Genomic DNA, 19,839 nt, shown 5'->3' with positions numbered 1-19,839 from the left:
GTAAATTATCTGAACTGCTTACCACTCTGACTGCTCCAGTCTGCAAACCTAAATATTTTTTTTATTTCTTGAAATACAGTAATTGCCTTTGAAATCAGTTTGCAATAGAGTGAATTTTCTATTTTTATTGTATTGTAGAATATTTTCCTGTTTCATATATTGGCATGCTTTTGAGGTAAAATTTTTTATATGAATTTCAGTGAAGGCTAGTTTAAAAATGTATATATTTGTGGACGTCATTAACACACCTGGTGTTTCCAATCCCTTCTCTACCATGTAAATGAAAGGTGTATTGAAAAAGAAACTGCTAGGTTATTTTTAAAGACAGAAAAAAAACAAACTGCATTAATTATTTTTTTTTTTTCAGTACTCAGCTACTGCAATTCTACCTTGAATGGCTTTTTTGTCTCACTCTATTGCAATTGCATACTCAATAGCTACTTATCTTGCAATGGCTATTCCAGTTCCCCCTTAAATGGCTTTTTGCCTTGTTCTGGATATCCCACAACAATTCCACCTTAAATGGGAAGAAAAGGGGAAGGAGGAGAGAGGAGAGCATTAGTGAAAGCTAGTGTATGTTAATATTAATAACTGAAACTGAAGACCCCACCTTTCTGTTGATTGCTCTAAGCAAGGCAGGGAGATGCGGCAGGACTGGAGAAAAGAAGACATGCAGAAGACAGATAGGCGGGCAGGCTGGCATTGTTCTTATTAACATAAATAAGACAGAAGAGTTAAGAAAGAGTAACCTGTCCGTGTGGTGTTATTCCCAGGCAGAGAGTGAGCTTTATCTCTTAACTGTCCCTCTTTTTAAATCCAAAATTACTTCTGTCCTGAAACAACTTGGTGGGATCATGAGCTTATTACTGTAATTGCTGAGGCTGGATGGTGAAGATGAGCTGCTCTACTAAGCATTGTTCTGTGTGGTAAAAAAAAAAAAAAAAAGTCTTACATCATTAAAAGCTTTTTACACTAATACTCTTCGTGTGCCCATTCGGCTGATTAATTATGTCCCTATGCGGAGGCAGTGTCTTTTGTGGGTGGGGAGGAGAGAGATAATTAGGTTAGCGCTCAGTTCAGTAATAGTATGGCTGCATTACAGTGGAAGTTTTTTTCCTTCCACTTTGAGTTAATTGATTTCTAATTAACTTCAAGTAGTTGGCACATCTGTAAAGGTTAGTCTGGACTCGCACCACATACTTGTTCCAGAGTGTAAAATGTTTGTGGTTTAACCTAGTTTGAGCCTTAGGGTAAAAATCATGAAGAGGAGCCTTAAGATTTTTTATTGGCATGACAAGCTCTACAAAACTCAATGTTAAAAAAAAAAATGAATAAAGAGAGAGAGAGTCACTGTGGCTAGGTGCTGGAGTTAGGTGGGATCCTTCTAAACTGTTTGGGGTTTGATCCCCTGTGTCTGTGAACAGTCCTCATCCCTGATGAGTTGGCAGGTTGCTACACAGCACAATGCCCAAATAGGGTGACCACATGTCCAGATTTTATAGGGATTGTCCTGATATTCAGGGCTTTGTTTTATAGAGGCACCTATTATGCACCACCCTGCCCTAATTTTTCACGCTTGCTGTCTGGTCACCCTATGCCCAAATCTCTGCATCTCACTTATTCTGGCCAAAGGCTAGGGAAGGGAGAGGCAGCAGGTGTCCCTAGGACAGGTGGAGGAAACAGCTAGTTGAAAAAAGTGGGAGGAAAGTAGGACATTAGGGTTACTATCTAGCCTGTATTTGACCGGCCTGGATGATTTTTGTATGGATTTGTAAATTGTCAGAAAAAAAAATAAAGCTGCTGGGTTTTTTTTACGGGGGTTTAAAGATTTGCATTATTACCATAATACACTGGGATAGCTAATGTTCAAAGTAGGAATGTCAGTTAATCACAGTTAACTCCTGCGATTAACTAAAAAAAAATTAATGGTGGTCAAAAAAATTAATTGTGATTTATTGCACTTATAACAATAGAATACCAGCTGAATTTATTAAATATTTTTGGATGTTTTTCTACATTTTCAATATTGTTGTGAATTACAACACAGAATACAAAGTGATCAGTGCTCACTTTATATTATTTTTTTATTACAATATATGCACTGTAAAAATGATAAAAGAATTAGTATTTTTCAATTCACCTCATACAAGTACAGGAGTGCAATCTCTTTATCGTGAAAGTGTAACTTAGAAATGCAGATTTTTTTGGTTGCATAACTGCACTCAAAAACAAAACACTGTAAAACTTTAGAGCCCACAAGTCCATTTAGTCCTACTTCTTGTTCTACCAATCACTAAGAGAAACAAGTTTGTTTACATTTACAGGATATAGTGCTGCCTGCTTCTTATTTACAATATCACCTAAAAGTGAAAACAGGTGTTCACATGGCACTTTTGTAGCTGGCTTTGCAAGGTATTTAGCTCGTACATGTTGCTATTTCTGTGTTGTAATTGAAAATGTATAGTATTTGAAATATAGTGTACATCCAAAATATTTAAAAATAGATGATTATTGCTAGTGTTTAATTAGCCAACAATTTAGAATGGTGCATAATTAATTCACGATTAATTTTGTTATGCACACAATTGTTTTTTTAATTAGCTTGACAGCCTGTTAAAAGTTGTTCTATATCGTTAAAAAACCGTGCAGTTCTCACTGCTGCAGCTTTAAGCAATAACAGATCAAAACTGTTTGAAATACAGCAGCTGTCTACCACCAACACTGTCAGCACACCCTGCATGACAAGAGGGGTTCAGTCACCGTGAGAGATGAATGGCAATAGTATCAATCTTTTCTCTGTTGTTTCTCTGTAGATACTCATAAGATGACAGTTGAAGGGCGGGGTTTGTAGAGTTGCCTTAATGGTTGTCGTGGGGGGCGTGGGCTGGCCTTCTTGGGGGTGTGGTCAGTTTATTAGCTGTCTCAAAGGGTGAGCCTAGAAAAGGTAGGGAGAAAGAACGGGAGGATAAAACCCACCTACTGCTACTTCCCCTTACAGGTGAATTGTCCTGGAAGGGACGAGTTTCCCTTTATGGAAGGAGGATGCGTGATGGAAAGCGCAGGCGCGCGAGGACGGGCGACGCGAGGACTCCCCGTCAGTGGACAGCCTCAGAGGGTGGTGAGCGGGACGGAGCAGGTAAACAGCGTCGTGGAGTGAGCTGGGAGGAATCTTCGTGACGGGGGCGCGTGTGGGGTGGAGCTATCAGCGTGGCTGCGCGGTCTGCAGTGTGGACCGAAGGGAAAGGGAAAGCCGTGGAAGGAGCGAGCGGGCGGGGCGAGTTACCGCGAAGACCCATTCTCCTAGGGGGCGGGGCCCGGTACCGTTGGCGCGGATCGCCGCCGGTGCAGTTGCAACTCCGAGGATAAAACACCGCGGACGGGGCAGGTCCGTTCGCGGGCGCCGCGGCCGGAGTTTCGGGTGGGCTCGGCTGGCGGAGTCGGTCCCCCGGGCCCCAGGGCGGGAGGCGCCGGGCGGCGCAGGACAATGGAGGCGGCGGTGCGGGTGGGGCGGGGCGGCCCTGGCGCGATCGGGAGCTCGGGCAAGCGCGTGACAGCGCGTGACGAGTGCGGGGAGAACGAGGCCGAGAGCCGGCAGGGCCCTGCGGAGCGCGGCGGGGAGGCGGCCCAGCTGAACCTGTTGGACACCTGCGCCGTGTGCGGGCAGCACATCCAGAGCCGGCGGCCCAAGCTGCTGCCCTGCCTGCACTCGTTCTGCCTGCGCTGCCTGCCGCAGCCCGACCGCTACCTCATGCTGCCCCCCGTCGCCCCGTCCCCCGGCCCGGGCACCCCCAAAGAGCTGCAGCCGCCGGCGTCCCCCTCCTCACCCGCCCCGTCGCCGACCTCTCCCCTGCACTGCACGCCGGGTAAGTGCCCCTCCGTCCGCCCCCACCCCGGGCCGGGCTTCTCGCCCAGGGGGCTGCCGTGTCGCCACAGAGCTGGGGGGTGAGGAACCCGCTGGAAGCCGGGAGGCGCCGCGGCGGCCCCCTTTGTAAGGGGAGGGCAGGTGCTCGCGTGTGTCGCCGCCCATTGGCGGGCAGGGGGAGAGGCCTGTGGGTCTCTGGCCGCTCCCACCGTGGCTGGTGTGTAGGGATGAATTGGCCACGGTGGTGAGTGCGGGCCTGGGGCATGTCGCCATACGGGGGGGATGTTGAAAGGGAGCCCGGCCCCTCTGCTGTGTCTGCTCTGCAGGCAACTTCCAGGAGCAAATGGGGGCTTGTGATTATTTTTTTTTTAACTACCAGTCTTCTGTCGGGAGCCTCATAATTGCGTCTGTTTGTGCGGTGCGTCCTGTGTTTGTTAGAAACCAGAGTCGGGAAAACCCTCTGATACCCTGTACATCTTCCACCCCCGTCACTCTGCTGGGTTCTCTGCACGATGTTCTCCGGCACTTGACTCTCCATCTAGCTCTGGTTCTTGGAAGGAGCTTCTATTATTTCCTTTTGGAGCCACACCCATAATCGTCTGTAACAAGTTGCATGTCCTAAACAGAAGGCGAGAAAACCGAACAGTGCAGTGAAGTTTGTGATGTGGATGTGTTGGTGGTTTTGCATCTTCTTACTGATCACTTTTGCACGTTGAAGAGATTTGATATGCTCCGTGTTGCAAAAGATAGCTGAGAAGGGCTTGTGCTAGGGAGGAAAGAAGTATGGTAGCGTAAAAGATCTGTCATTTGGTGATGAGAAAGTTGTTTGTGTTCCGAAGTTTAACTATTTTAATCATGTTTAAGAGCAAGGTTTTAAGCATCCCTAGATGAATTTTTTTTTACACCTTTTTTAGGTGTGATCTTGTTTGGACCAAGATGGAGTTGTCTGTAAGGGAATGTGAAGATTGTAAAGCTCTATTTGGTCTCTGGTATATTTCTAGGAAATAGATACATAGTAGCAGAAATCTAATACTATGCCAGTAATTTATCAAAAATGGGGGACGCATTTAAAAATAATTTCCTGATCTCGTTTCTTATGCATAAATTCATCCTGAAGAAAAATTCAAACAAGCAGGGATGGAAATGAGTGACGTTGATAAATTTTATTAGGGGGGGAAGAGGTGGTGTAACAAAATTAGAGCTGCTCTGTAATAATGTAGGTAGACCTATTATTGGGATAAATAAACTCCATGACTAAACTTAGTTCAGTAGTATCAAAGGGGTAGCTGTGTTAGTCTGGATCGGTAAAAAGTGACAAGAGTCCTGTGGCACCTTATAAACAGACATATTGGAGCATAAGCTTTTGGAGCATAGCTTTCATGGGTGAATACCCACTTCGTCCGATGCATGCTCCAATACGTCTGTTAGTCTGTAAGGTGCCACAGGACTCTTCATTGCTTAGTTCAATAGGACAGTGGTTTTCAAACTTTTTTGGCACCCCAGTTGAAGAAAATTGTTGATGCCCACGACCCAGTGGAGCTGGAGATGAGGGGTTTGGGGCATGGGAGGGGCTCAGGGCTGGCGCAGAGGGTTGGGGTCTGAGGGTGAGGGCTGTGGGGTGGGGCTGAGAATGAGAGGCTTGGGGCGCAGGAAGGGACTCTGGGTTTGGGGGGAGGTGGGCTCAGGGCTGGGGCAGGAGATTGTGTCATGGGTTTACCTCAGGCAGCACCTGATCAGCGGTGCAGAGTGGGTGCTAAGGCAGGCTTCTTGCCTGTCCTGGCACCATGGATTGTGCTATGCCCCGAAAGCGGCCAGCAACAGGTCCAGCTCCTAGGCAGAGGCTCACAAGCGCCTCCGCATAGCTCTCACCCACAGGACCCCCCCCCCTGCTCCCATTGGCCAGGAACCCTGCCCTCCTCCTCTCTGTCTAGGAGCTGGACCTGCTGCTGGTCACTTCCGGGGCGCAGTGTGGTATCAGAACAGGTAGGGATTAGCCTGCTTTAGCCAGGTAGCACTGCTGATGGGACTTTTAACAGCCCAGTCAACGGAGCTGACCAGAGCCACTGCGACCCAGTGCCTTACATTCTGCAACCCAGTACTTGGTCACGATTTGCAGTTTGAAAACCACTGCAATAGGAGACACTAAAGTGGGGGTAGGGGGAAGCAGGAAGGGAATAGAATAACTCAACATAAGCCATTCCTCAGCAAACAAGGATTTTTAAGGGGCAAGGTCAGAACTACTAGCTCTGAATATTTTACTTCCTCCTAGCCTACCCACAAAACTAGGTGGAACCAGAAGAAAGGGACTGCTTGTTACTGAGGGGCAGATGTTCTCTGTGATAAGTTAAACTCCTCTCCCAATAGCTCGTTATCAGGAACTACTCCTTACAGATGTTTTCTGTCAATGACTTGGTTACATGTCTTTAACTTATCAATTAGATAAACCAGATATGGTGAAAAGAGCTCTGTGGGTCAATGTGTTTTCTTTCTCATGAATGATTACCTGACATCTTGTATTATTAAAATTTGAACCCATAAGAGGATGGTGAGCCTTTAGGTAAGATAGACTTGCATGTAAACTTGATTTAAAATTCTTTCTCTGTAAATTTTGTTTCTACTGTGAAATAAAGACTTTGGTTTTAAGAAGATAGTTTCGTCACTACATACACTAAAGGTATTAGATTTCAACATGGGCGGAACCCAGTCAAACTTATTGGGTAAGCTTTGTTGAGACATAGGTTGTTCTAGCCCAGGGCCTGGTCTAGGGTAGAAGGATTGCAGAGTTCCACCCAGGAGAGGTAAAGGCATGTGGTGATACATGAGGTGGTCCACTCAGAGACTAGAAAGGAGATAGGGTTGCAGCCACTCCTGTAACCATAACAGTGGGGTTAGGCCATATAATCATCTTTTGTTGGTGTACTCTCTTGAGTTTTGAGGTCATGAGCAAACACAGCCCAAATGAAACGTGAATCCAGACTGACAGGTTAAATATAGAAGATGTCCATTGTCAGGAGACACAAGATGTAGGAAAAGAGTGAAAAGATTCAGACTGTTCAGAGATTACTTGGTAAGAAGGGATATATGGTAGAAGTACATAAAATGGAAAGCGTAGATTGAACACTTCTGTCTTTATTCTTTTTTATGATTGTGGAAGTGATGGCTGCAACTATAGTTTAAAGATTTGGTCAAGGTTGCTTTATTCCTTCCATTGTAAGGCTAGCTGGGATGCCAGCGCAGGCTGGGGCAGGAACAGGCACAGTCTGAGGAGCAATCTGTCAGAACTACCAGGCAGCTGGGAATCCTGGCAAAGTGTGGCACTCTTTACATCAAAACAGCACCTTGGAATCCCCATATTCACTCCTGTCATGTAATTATGATATATTTCATACAAAGCATGCCATGTAAGATGTCTTATGAAGAGTCATGATCTGCTGAAACCCATTGCTATCTCAAAAACAAGTATATCATTAGTATGTATTAAGTTATGAGATTTTGATATATGGTTGTTATTGAAATATGTTATAAGTTTGCTAGTGACAGACAAAGAAGGCAAACCACTAGTAGGAGGGTGTTCAATGACCATTAATCAGCAGGGGAATTGTAATCAAGGGATTTACAATTCAGTGACAATGCACAAGCACCACACAATGAAGACTGCTCAACTCTAGGACTCAGTTGCACAAGACCATACCAGGGGGATTGTTCAGCCCTATGACTCAGCAAAGCCCACCAGGACATGTCTGGGCTAGTATTTTCCAAGCACATGAACTGAGGATATAAAATAAGGGACAGGGGCATGATGCCCCTGTCCTTCTCCCCCCCCACCCCACCTACGCTTAAAGTAACAAGAATAATGAAAAGACAGACTTCAACTGAGGAGACTGGCCCCAGGATAGAGAGAGAAGCCTTTGTATTAAGTACTGCAACTTCTAGTGCAGTGAGAACTGCTTGATCTAATAAGGTTTAAGATTTAGACTAATTTTCTTAGTAACTATCTCTTACCTTTTATGCCTGCCACTTATAACAACTGAAAATGTATCTTTTTGTAGTTATATATTTACCTAAAACAGTGTGTTTTGGCTGAAGTGCTTGGGAAATCTCAGCTCAGTTTACAAAGGTTTGTGTATATCCTCTCCACATTGATGGGGGGCGGACTAGGTAATAAACTTACACTGCTTAGGCTTCAGACCAGGGCAAGATGGTAAAGCTCTGGGGTGCAAGGCTGGAAAACTGGGGGAAGTTGGCTGGTGTGATTCGTGAGTGTCTGGCAGTCTTATCTGATGGGGCTCCACATGCTGTTATGCTGAATGATCATAGTACCTGGAGGGGTTTGCTGCTAGTAAAGTATTGTGAGAGAGAGCCCATATTGGAGAGTTAAGAGGGCATGATTGTACCCCAGGGATCCTGTCACACAAGGTAGCAATGTTGTGCAGGCTGAAGTGGCTTGTTTCCTAAGGAGCCTATATACTTTGTTTTGGGGCCTCCCATGGTTAGGCCCTTGCTTATCGATTGTCTGAGCTCTGGTTCATTAGCATGGGCCTATCAGAGGACTTGCAGGTAATTACCTCAGAACACTCACTGGCTCAGGGATGACTCATCACACCCACTTCACAAAGAAGTTGAATCCCTGCTTAACTTACTAAGAATACAATGTATCTCCTTTCAACATTTACCGCATTATAGTTCAGGTCCATTGTGACATGGAAGAACTCTTGACCAAACTGACCCAGAGTCACATAATGCATTATGTCTGCACCTAGGATGAAGTTGAAAACTACTGCTTATGAAGCTAGTTATATGTAATGCTGGTGCTGCAGTGGTGGTTATACCACATATGGAATGAAACTACTAATGTTGGGTGAGTTTTACCACACACTTGGGACCAAGACACTCAGGTTTATTAATTCAGACATTTTGTGTGAACAAAAAACATGCCCTTGCAGTTGCAATTACTATAAAAGCAATGAATGACAGCTACACAGAAAAATAAATTGATCAGTTACCTTCTCCTGGGGCATAGATGGATCACAAGAAATTAACCTTTTACATTCTAACATCTATACCATTATATGACCATCCAGTCAACATTAAGCATTGTTTTATATAGCAAATAATATACCATGTGCAAGCTTCAGTTTACATACATTTTTATGCCCATGCTATTTCTCTGTCATGTTTCTTTTCTTATTACCACTAATCATGGATGCTGGCCAGGCCTTTCACCTCTTACCAATGTAGGGACTTCTTGGCAGTACATTTTGTGTGTTCATTGTACTGATAACTTCCTCTTATCTATGTAATGTCCTTTGGCTCAGTACATTCTGTTTAAAAAAAATAAAATAAAATCACCTTTGTCCTGTACAACAGCTATAAGCATTATTAAGCAAGTCTACATAAGGATATATTAGCAACCAAAGACTAGGCAGAAGCCAGCTACTTTAGCATAAGTATTACCCTGGCCTGTCCAGTGACGCTCCTAACAATGAGTTGGAGTTTTGGTTCTGGCGAATAGTTATATTAAGCAAAAATGTAAATTGCTTTATTGTTCTAACTGTAAGTGTGATTGAATAAGGTGTGTTGTGCAGCATGTTTAAGAAAGTACACCGCTACCTCAATATAATGCCACCCGATATAACACGAATTTGGATATAACGCGGTAAAGCAGTGCTCCGGGGGCGGGGAGGGGGCTGTGCACTCCAGTGGATCAAAGGAAGTTCAACATAACGTGGTTTCACCTATAACGCGGTAAGATTTTTTTGGCTGTATCAAGGTACAGGAGTAGCTAGAAGCAGTCATGGTATATCAGATTTTCAAGATGCTTTCTCTTCATGTTAAGTTTTTTAGTGTGGAAACTTACTAGTCAAATTATTGTAACTTCTGTTCTTTGTGTACAGTCTGTCAGAAAATAAATTTTATGTTCTGTTGAGGTTTATGAAGTTTGCAATCAACGATCTGTAATTCCATACCTGGTAATCTATATTGGGTCTGTTTGGTTTACAGATGCTTCTGTGTCTTGCAAACCTTGTATGGAGCTAGGTAAAAAGGTCTCTGTCTGGTAATGCAGAGGAATTTGTGGAGTTTTCTATCAATCATAAACTAGTATGGCATAAATATGGGTGAGTTTGAATGCATACCTTTGAACAGGCTTACAATGCAAGGTGTGATGCTGCAAGACTGTTTCCTGAAGAGGGCAGTGTATGTATGACTGGACATTACCCAGGGTACAATCTGGACTGATAGATAGCTGTGTCCCCTCAATTCTCCAACCTGGGGTCCCTTTTACACTGCTTCACTGTAAGAGCAACCACTCCTGGTCTGCTCCCATACCGCCTCCAGCATGTAAATCCCTTCCAGATATACTGTTTGAGTGTTTATAGCTAGCCACTCAAGAACTACACTGCAGGGCAACACTAGCAAGTTTCCAGTCCCAGACTTTCCCCCAGAAATATCTCTTGTACTATCAGCACCCTCCTGAACAATACAAGCTCATATAAAGTCTGTAATTTCATTAATAGAAAATGATATGCACAAATCCTGTTGTCTCAAATAAAGTTTCCCAAACACACACTGGTTTAGATAAAACAATAAAACAAACCTATTAACTACAGAAAGATTTTAAGTGTTTACAAGTAATGAGGCATAAAAGTCAGAATTGGTTACAAAGAAATAAGAGTTCAAAGGGGGCCTGGGGCAAAGTGGGAGAGCGGACATAAAAAAGGCGCTACCCCCTGTGGCACTTGTACTCATCGGGCGGTGCTCTGAGTTTTCGGCAGCGGCAGGTCCTTCACTCGCTCCGCGTCTTCGACAGGAGTGAAAGGCCTGCTGCTGAAGTGCCCCTGAAGACCAGGACTGCTGCCAGGTGAGTAAAAATTAAAAAGGTGCCTCTAGCCAGGGAAGGGATTCTTGGCCAGGGCTTGCGGGGCCTGGGGCAAATGCTGGGGAATTATCCCACCAGCACTGGAAACCCAATGAATTCAGATTTAGTGTTTGATTAAAGGAAATCAAACATTTTAAGGTATGGAAATGACACCCAAACAGCCTTTATTGCATCCTATATTGATGCTATAGGAGGTTGGTATGGGAAATCGTGTTTTTAGTCTAATCTAAGACCTCAAAGATGTCATAATTAAGGCTGTGTGTTCGTCACAGAGGTCATGGCTTCCATGTTCTCCGTGACTTCTGCAGTGGCAGGTGCTGGCTTTGGGCCAGCCCGAACCAGGCACTCCCTGGGCCAGCAGCAGAAGTTTGGCTGTGGGAGGGAGTTGGGGTGTGTGTGTGTGTGTGTGAGAGTGCTTACCGGGTGAGTGGGTGTCCCTGGCTCCCACCAGCATATCCTTGCAGCTTCTAGGTACAGGAGCCAGGGGGGCTCCGTGTGCCGCCCCTGCCCGCAGGCGCTGCTCCTGCAGCTCCCATTGGCAGCAGTTCCCTGCCAATGGGAGCTGTACCTGCAGAGCCGGTGCTTGTGGTGGGAGCAGCATGCAGACCCCCCCGTGTCACCACTCTCCCTAGAAGCTGCAGGGACACAGAGCTGAGTAGGGAGCCTGCGAGCCTCACCCCCCCGCCTCCGCACTTGCGGGGTCCTTGATCCCAGGCCGCACACCATGGTCTGCCCTCTCTCCCCAGAAGGGTTCCCTGGGCTGTGCAGTGCAGTTTGGACACTCCCGTTGCACCAGCAGGGATCCTAGGCCCTTTCAAGAGCACCTGCAGCCTCTCCCAGCCCAATTTTTAGTTAAGGGTATACAGTAAAAGTTATGGACAGGTCACAGACCTTAAATTTTTGTTTATGGCCCGTGACTCATCCATTACTTTTACTGAAAATACCCGTGACTAAAACGTAGCCTTAGTCATAATCAGCATTGGTTGTTTGCATAGCATTGGTACAAAAACAAAAGAACGTTAAATGAAATTGAAAGGCAGTATGCATTAATATCCTCTAGGAATATTTTGGGGGAATTTCTATGGCCTGTGTTACACAAGAAGTCAGACTAGATGATCACAGTGGTCCTGTCCTTAGACTATATGAATCTGTGAATATGAAACAACTTTAAGTGGTAATACAGCTTTACACAACACATATTTAGCTACTGGCACTCATTACTGATATTTTCCTTAAGTGCAATAGCTTGTTAGGATTCAAAAAGATTTATGTTGTGCTGTAAGCCACTTCACACTGTTCAAAACTGTTTTTTTTTTTTTTATTAACAAAATTAGAGTCTGTGATATCTTATATTTTGTTCCTAAAGTTTAGACTGTTGAACAGTAAGTCTTAGAATGCATGCCTGTGTATAAACCATAGCACAGAAACTTCACCCATAGGACAAGATCATTAGGTCAGTTTAATTTGTCAATAGAAAAGGCAATTCACCGTGTCCGGAAAGTTTCCTGATAGTCTTATCTGGCTGCCAGTTGTCAAGTGACACAGCATAGAGTAATATGGCTTATGAATATTGGTGCATAAGCATGCTTCTAAAACTCAGGTTTTAGTGCTCCCAAAACTGAGTTTATTATATGACTAGGTATCATTGCTCTTAGACATCTGGGCCAGATTGAATTTTTGGAAAATGAAAATTACCTTAATTTATCTTTTGAATGCTGGGTGTATGCTTGCAAGCTGAGGTTTGATCACTAAGTATAAGGTGATGATTTTTTAGCAATTCTACTTTTTGCACGAATGTGAACTTTGGGTGATGCCCCAAAGGCAAATTGAGCAATAACGTTTGTTTAATTCAAGAATAACTTTCATGGTGGAAGGAATGGATGAGGATATCTGCTTTTATGCCTTTTTTTGAAACTGAGACATCTAATAGCCACATGAGTGAACATACTTTTTTCACAACAAAATTTCAAAACCATTTATTTCTTGCCTTATAAGCTTGAAACATCTTTGTTTCACTCTTGAATTTTCCATTATTGCCAATTTGGAGACCGAATAAATTTTGTAAATTAATACTCTTTCTAGGCCAGCAGTTCTCAAAATTCATTGCAACATGACCTCCTTCTGACAGCAAAAATTACTGCATGACCCCGGGCTGGAGAATGGGGGTGGAGCCCAAGCCCCGCTGCTCCAGGCTGAAACTCTCAGGCTTTAGCTTCTGTCCACGATGGCAGGGCACAGGCTTTGGCTTCAGTCCTGTGCCTCAGCCAGGATTAGACTCTTTCTGGCCACCCCATTAAAATGGACCTAATCCACAGTTGGAGAACTGCTGTTCTAGGCAATGGATCCGTATGTTGTGGATGTGATTTGAAATACATGGCAAAACTTTTCCTTCACCTTTATCTATGAAGTACTATTAATATCAGTATTCTCAGATGTAACTGAGGGCAGGATTTGGCCTTTATTGTCAGTTGGCTTGTCTACATTAGAATTTCAAAAGCTTTTTGTATCTTTGTAAAGACATGTTTGGACACTCCTAAGAGTACAAACGTCCACGTATCTCCAGAGTGACTTTTTTACAGATGTGCTAAGTTTCCTGAGTTGGATTAAGTGAAAATGTGACACAATAAGGGTTTTAGTATTTGAGAAATGCTAATTGATGTTTCATTGAAAAGCTGTCCAGAAGTAATTGCTAACCGTGACTATTTAGGCTTTACAAGACAGATCCAAGAATTACTCCATCTCCCTTCCTCGTGCAAACAGGCCATGTCCAAATTTTGTCACTTTTTTCATAATCTTTACCATCCTAACTCTTTTTTTTTTCTTTATCCACCCGGCTAAGACTCTTGTCCAAGCCCTCATTTCCTATGTTGACTGCTATAGTCACATCCTCTCTAGACTGCCTTACATGTTCAAAATGCAACAGCTAAAATAACACTGCTCTACAGCCAAAATGCTTCTGAAATAAATGTGGTCCAACTGTACCAATTCTGGGTCACTCAGAAGGAAAATGATGCTTAAAATTGTTGATTGGCTCTAGTTTTCAAGATATGCTATTGGGTCAGTATATACGACCCTTGACTTGGGAATGGCGGAGGATAAGTGACTTATAAAGGGAAGGGATCTCAATTTAAACCAGAAATGACTAAAATACATCTTTGACTGGATCTATGAATAAATCTATGACTGGGTTTGGACAGTACTTGCTTTTTAGGCAAAACAATGAATGATGCAATCTGAAGCTGGTATTGCGTCATACATGATATGAATCGCATCATGTTTTCCTAGAAGTCACGAATGATGCAATCATAACGAAGCTTACATCACTCTGCCGAACAAATTGCCCTATATCAGCTCTAGAAATCATACAGTGTCGTGCTCTCTTATTTGTCAGTGTTTGATTTTGGAAAGGGACACATTTCTGTTTAGCCAAAGTGAGCAGAGATGCCTCGTACTTCTGTGAACAGTGCAGATAACTTCTGCTATGTTTGTGGTGAAGTGACTTTTGCATCACAAAAGCGCAGTATAACCACTATGGTTAAGAAAGCCTATCACCTTTATTTTGGCTGCAAAATTGGAGATCAGGACAAGAGGTGGGCCCACACATATGCTGCAACACTTGTGCAACAAATCTTTGCCAGTGGTTGAACAGGAAAAGGAAATCTATGCCTTTTGCAGTGCCAATGATTTGGAGAGAGCCAACAGATTATACTAGCAATTGTTACTTCTGCATGGTGCCTCCAGTTGGGAAAGGTGTGTCAAAGAAGAAAAAGTGGACTGTGCATTATCCAAACATTCCATCAGCTATACTCCCAGTACCCACGGAGAAGGACTGCCGGTTCCTGATGCATCAGAATCATTCTCACTTGAGTCAGACGAGGAAGAGGACGAAACTTTCTGGTCCTGAACCATCAATGTCACAGGACCCAATTTTCTTCCATCCTCCTCTTCTGAACCACACCTCATAACACAGGTGAACTGAATGACCTTGTCAGGGATTTGGAACTACCCAAGAGTAAGGCAGAGCTGTTGGGGCTCCAGACTACAGCAGTGGAATCTCCTGGCAGGTGATGTTAGGGTTTCCATGTTCCGTGACCGTCAAAAGGATCTTGTCCCATTCTTCTTCATGGAAGGTGATCTTGTAGCCTGCAACAACATCGATGGTGTGATGGCAGCCCTCAACATGTTCACGATCCAGATGAGTGGAGACTGTTCATTGATTCATCGAAGACGAGTCTTAAAGCTGTTTTGCTGCATAATGGCAATGTTTTGCCATCAATTCCAGTTGGTCATGCAGTCCATATGAAGGAAACCTATGACAACATGAAACAACTTTTGAGGTGCATAAACTATGACCACCACATCAGTGGCAGCTTGTGTGGCGATTTGAAGGTTGTTGCTCTCTTGCTTGGTCTGCAGACTGGATACACAAAGTACTTCTGTTTTCTCTGCAAATGGGATAGTCGTGCAAGAGATTCCCACTACATCAAGAAAGATTGGCCACTCTGACAGTCATTGGAGCCTGGAAGGAAAAGTGTTCAGCATCCACCACTTGTTGAATCAGGGAAGATTTTGTTACCACCCTTACACATCAAGCTGGGTCTGATGAAGAACTTTGTCAAGGCCATTGACAAAACACAAGCAGCTTTCAAGTACCTCCATGGAAAATTTCCAAGGTTAAGTGAAAGCTAAGATAAAGGAAGGTGTCTTTGTTGGTCCTCAGATTCGTGAACTTCTTTGAGATGATGCATTTGACCATGCACTGCGTGGCAAGGAAAAGACGGCATGGAAAGCCTTCCAGTTAGTGGCAATAAATTTTCTCAGAAACAACAAGGCAGACAACTACAGGTTGTTGGTGGAAAACCTCCTCAAGGCATACAAAAGCCTTGCTTGCAACATGTCACTAAAGATACATTTTTTGCACTCTCATCTAGATTTTTTTCCACCGAACTGCGGAGCAGTGAGCGACAAGCACAGCGAGCGATTTCACCAGGACATTGCAACAATGGAGAAACGCTTATCAGGGCAAATGGAGCCCATCAATGCTTGCAGACTATTGCTGGACAGTGACAAGAGATGCTCCATTTAATGAATACAAGAGACAAGCCAAGAAGCGCCAAGTAGACACTGAATAGGACTAAACTATGTACATAATATTTTTTTTGCCTTTTGTTTCATAATAAATTTGATTTATATAATCCTTTTGCTGATTTTTAAAGTGTTACATAAACAGGACAGGTGAAATATCATGTAAAGCAACCATAAATGGATGAAAAGACCTAGGTTTACAATTTGATGAAAATTCTACTATCTGCACAATATACATAGACATAAAATGTAAAAACTTAAATATCTTAGAAACAGTAGCCAATCAGTTGTTTTAATTGTCATATTTGAATTCAGGACATCAAAATACATAATAAATACCACATTTTATCTCTGAAGCAGACGACTTCTCAAAAATTGTAGACCAGTGTAATCTTAGGATATGTTGAAGCTACAGAGACTATGCCAGCATAGCTATGTTGCTGTAGCTATGTTCGCATAATCCTGTAGTGTAGACGAAGCCTACACCAATGGAAGAGGTTTTTCTGCCTGTATAGGAACACCCCACCTCTGTGAATGATGATGGTAGCTACTTTGACAGAAGTATTATTCCATCAAAATAGCTGTGGTTATATTGGGTGCTAGGTCAGCATAGGTATGTCATTCAGGGATATGGACATACCCCTGACAGATGTACGAATGCCAACCTAACTTAAGTGCAGACCAGGCTTTACTTGTGTATTGCTGCATGTAATTCTTCTCGTTTTCATCAGAATGATTGAGCGTCTTGTCATTGCCATCAAAGCTGTTTGTGACTTTGCCCCTCCCTGTTTATCAGCTCTTGCCTTATTTCTTTTTCCTCCCACTCCTCTCCCAGGCCTCTCCAGTCCATCAGTGATTCCAGCCTGGACAGCCTGTCTGCTAGACAACTGTTTCATATCACCTTGCACCTTACACTTTACTCAATGAATGCTCTTTCTCGGCTGATCTGAAAGTCCGTTATTCTCTCTTCCATATTCCTCCTTGGTATCCAGTTCTTAATGCCATGATTCCTGGAAAAACTTAGGCCATATCTACACTATAGGTACTATAACAGCATATCTATGATGCCATAGCTTTGCCAAAATAACCCCGTAACATAGATGCAGACTAAAGTGATGAATCGGGTTTTCTATTGCTAAGTGACAGTAGCTAGGTTGAAGGAAACACTCTTCCATTAACCTAGCTCCATCTATATCTGGGGTTAGGTCAGCATAGTTATGGCGGTCAGGGGTGTGGATTAAGCTTTTTTGTGTAGATCAGCTCTTGATCACCTGACTTGGGCCAGGTTTGGGGCAGTTGGACGTTGCTGGTTTCTATTAAAAAAGAAAAAGTTTGATTCTGTTTCTCTCCCCCACCTTTCATATGCTGCTTGTTGTCTTAAACTGTGAACTCACTGGGGTAGGGTTTGTGTTTGCACGTGTGTGCCTAGCACACGGTGGACACAACTAGAGTAAAAGTATTACATAACATTATTATTTCTATCCTGATAATGCCTCGCACTCTGTGGGCACCGTCTATGCACACAGTGGTCAACTCTGATCGAGAGAGTCAGGTTACTTGTGAAATAGTCTAGATATAGGTTCTTTCTTAAATTTAAAGAGACAAAAACACAATGTCAGTACTTTAGTAATTGTCTTCCTTTTTGAAAAGTTAAGTTCACAAGAAGAAAATGATTATTAGAACAGCATTTGAGTTAACATTTTAAAAGGGGGAGGGAAGTGTCATCAAGAAGCCTCTGTATATTTCTGAGAGTAGATTGCCCTTTTTTCCCACTGACCTCCATGTGTAACTCCATTCATGCCCCAGTCAGTCTTGATCACCACAGATGTTGAAAGGGTATTTTAAATTCTATGCTTCTAATCTGGGAAGTTCACAAAACCTAATCTACCTAGGAGCCACATCCTCCAGATGAGGATGGTAATGTTTGCCCTGCCCTAAGTTTTGACTCTTGTTCCTGTTGGTGCTCAGATAACTCGGAAGCTCATCTGGTGCTTCACACTCCAAAGCACTGACATTTTGACTGAAAAGTGACCTATGCCCTGTTCATCGTGGTGCTGAGTCTTCAGCTGTAGTTGGTTGAATAACCATGAATAAAATTGGGAACCATTTACATAGCTTAATCTGATACTAAACATTTTGGCGTGGGGGAGAAGTGGGGTTTCTCTGTCCTAAAAGTTTTAGATATCCTACCCATTATGTGGAGACCTTGTCTCCTATGGCATGGAAAGCCAATTTTGTAGAACCTTAATTTGTATTGTTTCAGAATTAAGAATGTGTCTATTAACCAATTAGTAATGTTAAAGAAATATTGAAAGCTTTGCAGCTCAGGATAATTGACAAGGCTATTTTTAGAATTAAGAGAAAAGCATACGCCATTGTATCTGTTCAGTTAAGAGATGCATATTAAATGGAGGGGTATCTGGTCATGAGTTTCAGGTTTGTTTTTACGTTCTTGGTAGTGATGCTTCTTCACACCATAGAGTAAGGAAATATATCTTACCTTACGGGCCTTGTCTTCACTGGGGATGAGAGGGAGAGGTGAATTAACTAACTTGAGATAAAATCCTTGTGAAGATTGAAGACAACACCATTGGTAGTCTTAACACAAGTTAATTTATGTGAAGATTACAAATTACCTAATCCTCATTAGCTAATTTAAAGTAAAATCCTAACTTGAGTTAAGAACACACCTTCCTCTTTCCACCTCCCCAGTGAAAACAAGGCCATGGTGTTTAGAGCAGTGTTTTCCTAATACAATGTGCTAAAAAGCTAGAGTTGGACACTAGAAAAATTCTTTCAAAGCCAAGGGGATACAGGAGTTTGCAGCCACCTGCTGTGGTTGGAATTTCCCTGTAACATGGGTGGAATTTCCCAGTTAGGGTACATCTATAAAGTTGGTATTGTTTACTATAGCTGAGCCCCTTATGGGATAGATTAAATATTTCTGGATTTCCCCAAGTCAGAAGTGAATTTTCACTTAATTGTATGAACAACCTCTAATGGATAACTGAACACTCAGACTTCATGATGGTAAATACTATGAAAACTCAATTCTAGTAGTACACTTGATTGTAAAATTTGCCACTTATGCTGTGTGATTTAGTCAAATAACATTTTATGGTGGATTCTGCTTAATAGCAATCACAATTTTAACAACTTCCCCTTAATAGCAACAATTTGCCAGAAACTGATCCCATCCCATTGACTTTGATAGTAATGGGATTTAGATATTGGCAACAGGAATACCACTAATTCTCTTTTTAGAAGAGAAGTCCTACCTGTAATCGATTTTTCTGGCTCTCAACCTGGACTGCAATGTCATGGCTTCCAAACTTGTGGACCGCTCTCACTGACTGACTGAGCTAAGGTTCTGGAGGCCCTGTGTGAGCTCAGTTCTATGCATGAGTGAGAATCTATTTTGTGCATTGTTAAGAATAGCAGTGACATTTTAATAGATGAATGAGAGCAGCACAAACTAAGGCTTCAAGTAGCAACAAAGAGGTGGACGTTAGTGCCATTAGTGAAGTGTTGTGGCTCTGGTTTCAGCATATGCTTGGCCAAAGTGCTTGATTTTTTTTCCAGGCTGATATTGAAACAGAAAGCAGCTCACCTGGCAGCAGCTCAGGGAAAGAAGTTCAACCCTTCTAATGGCTGGCTTAGTTGCTGGAAAGGCCAGCCCTGTGTTCTTCAGCGTAAGGAGCATGGCAAGAAACAAGACACTCAGCTTCCAGCAGCTCTCATTGGAGGGCGGACAGCCTGGCCAGCTTTCTAGTCCGATTCCAGCCATGTGACCTCTTCATTGTTAAGTATGCTCTCTTTTACCTGGTTTTCTAGACAGAGGCCTTGGTTTGGTGAAGAAAGAGTTTGCAGGAGGGGAGGAAAAAAGCCATGGGCTTCATTACATTGCTATATTGTGCATACATGGCTGGGACAGAGAAAACGGCTTCATATGGGGACTGGAAAGAGCAAGCACCCATTTTCTTTCCTTAAAGATCATTCAGAACTGCCCATGAGC

At 43.2% G+C, this 19,839-nt stretch overlaps 1 protein-coding gene across 1 annotated transcript in view; it reads left to right on the top strand.

Moving 5' to 3' along the window:
- Positions 1-3,572: 3,572 nt before the first annotated feature.
- Positions 3,573-19,839, top strand: part of TRIM24 (tripartite motif containing 24) — a 143,137-nt gene continuing 126,870 nt past the window's right edge. The window contains exon 1 of the mRNA XM_032781972.1: positions 3,573-3,863. Within this exon, the coding sequence (XP_032637863.1) occupies positions 3,749-3,863 (115 nt within the window). The 5' untranslated portion in view covers positions 3,573-3,748. The remainder of the gene's footprint in view (positions 3,864-19,839) is intronic.

Source organism: Chelonoidis abingdonii, chromosome 1 (assembly GCF_003597395.2).
Source record: "Chelonoidis abingdonii isolate Lonesome George chromosome 1, CheloAbing_2.0, whole genome shotgun sequence".
Taxonomy (NCBI): domain Eukaryota; kingdom Metazoa; phylum Chordata; order Testudines; family Testudinidae; genus Chelonoidis; species Chelonoidis abingdonii.
Note: the sequence above shows the minus strand (reverse complement) of the source record. Positions and strands in the feature narration are given on the sequence as shown.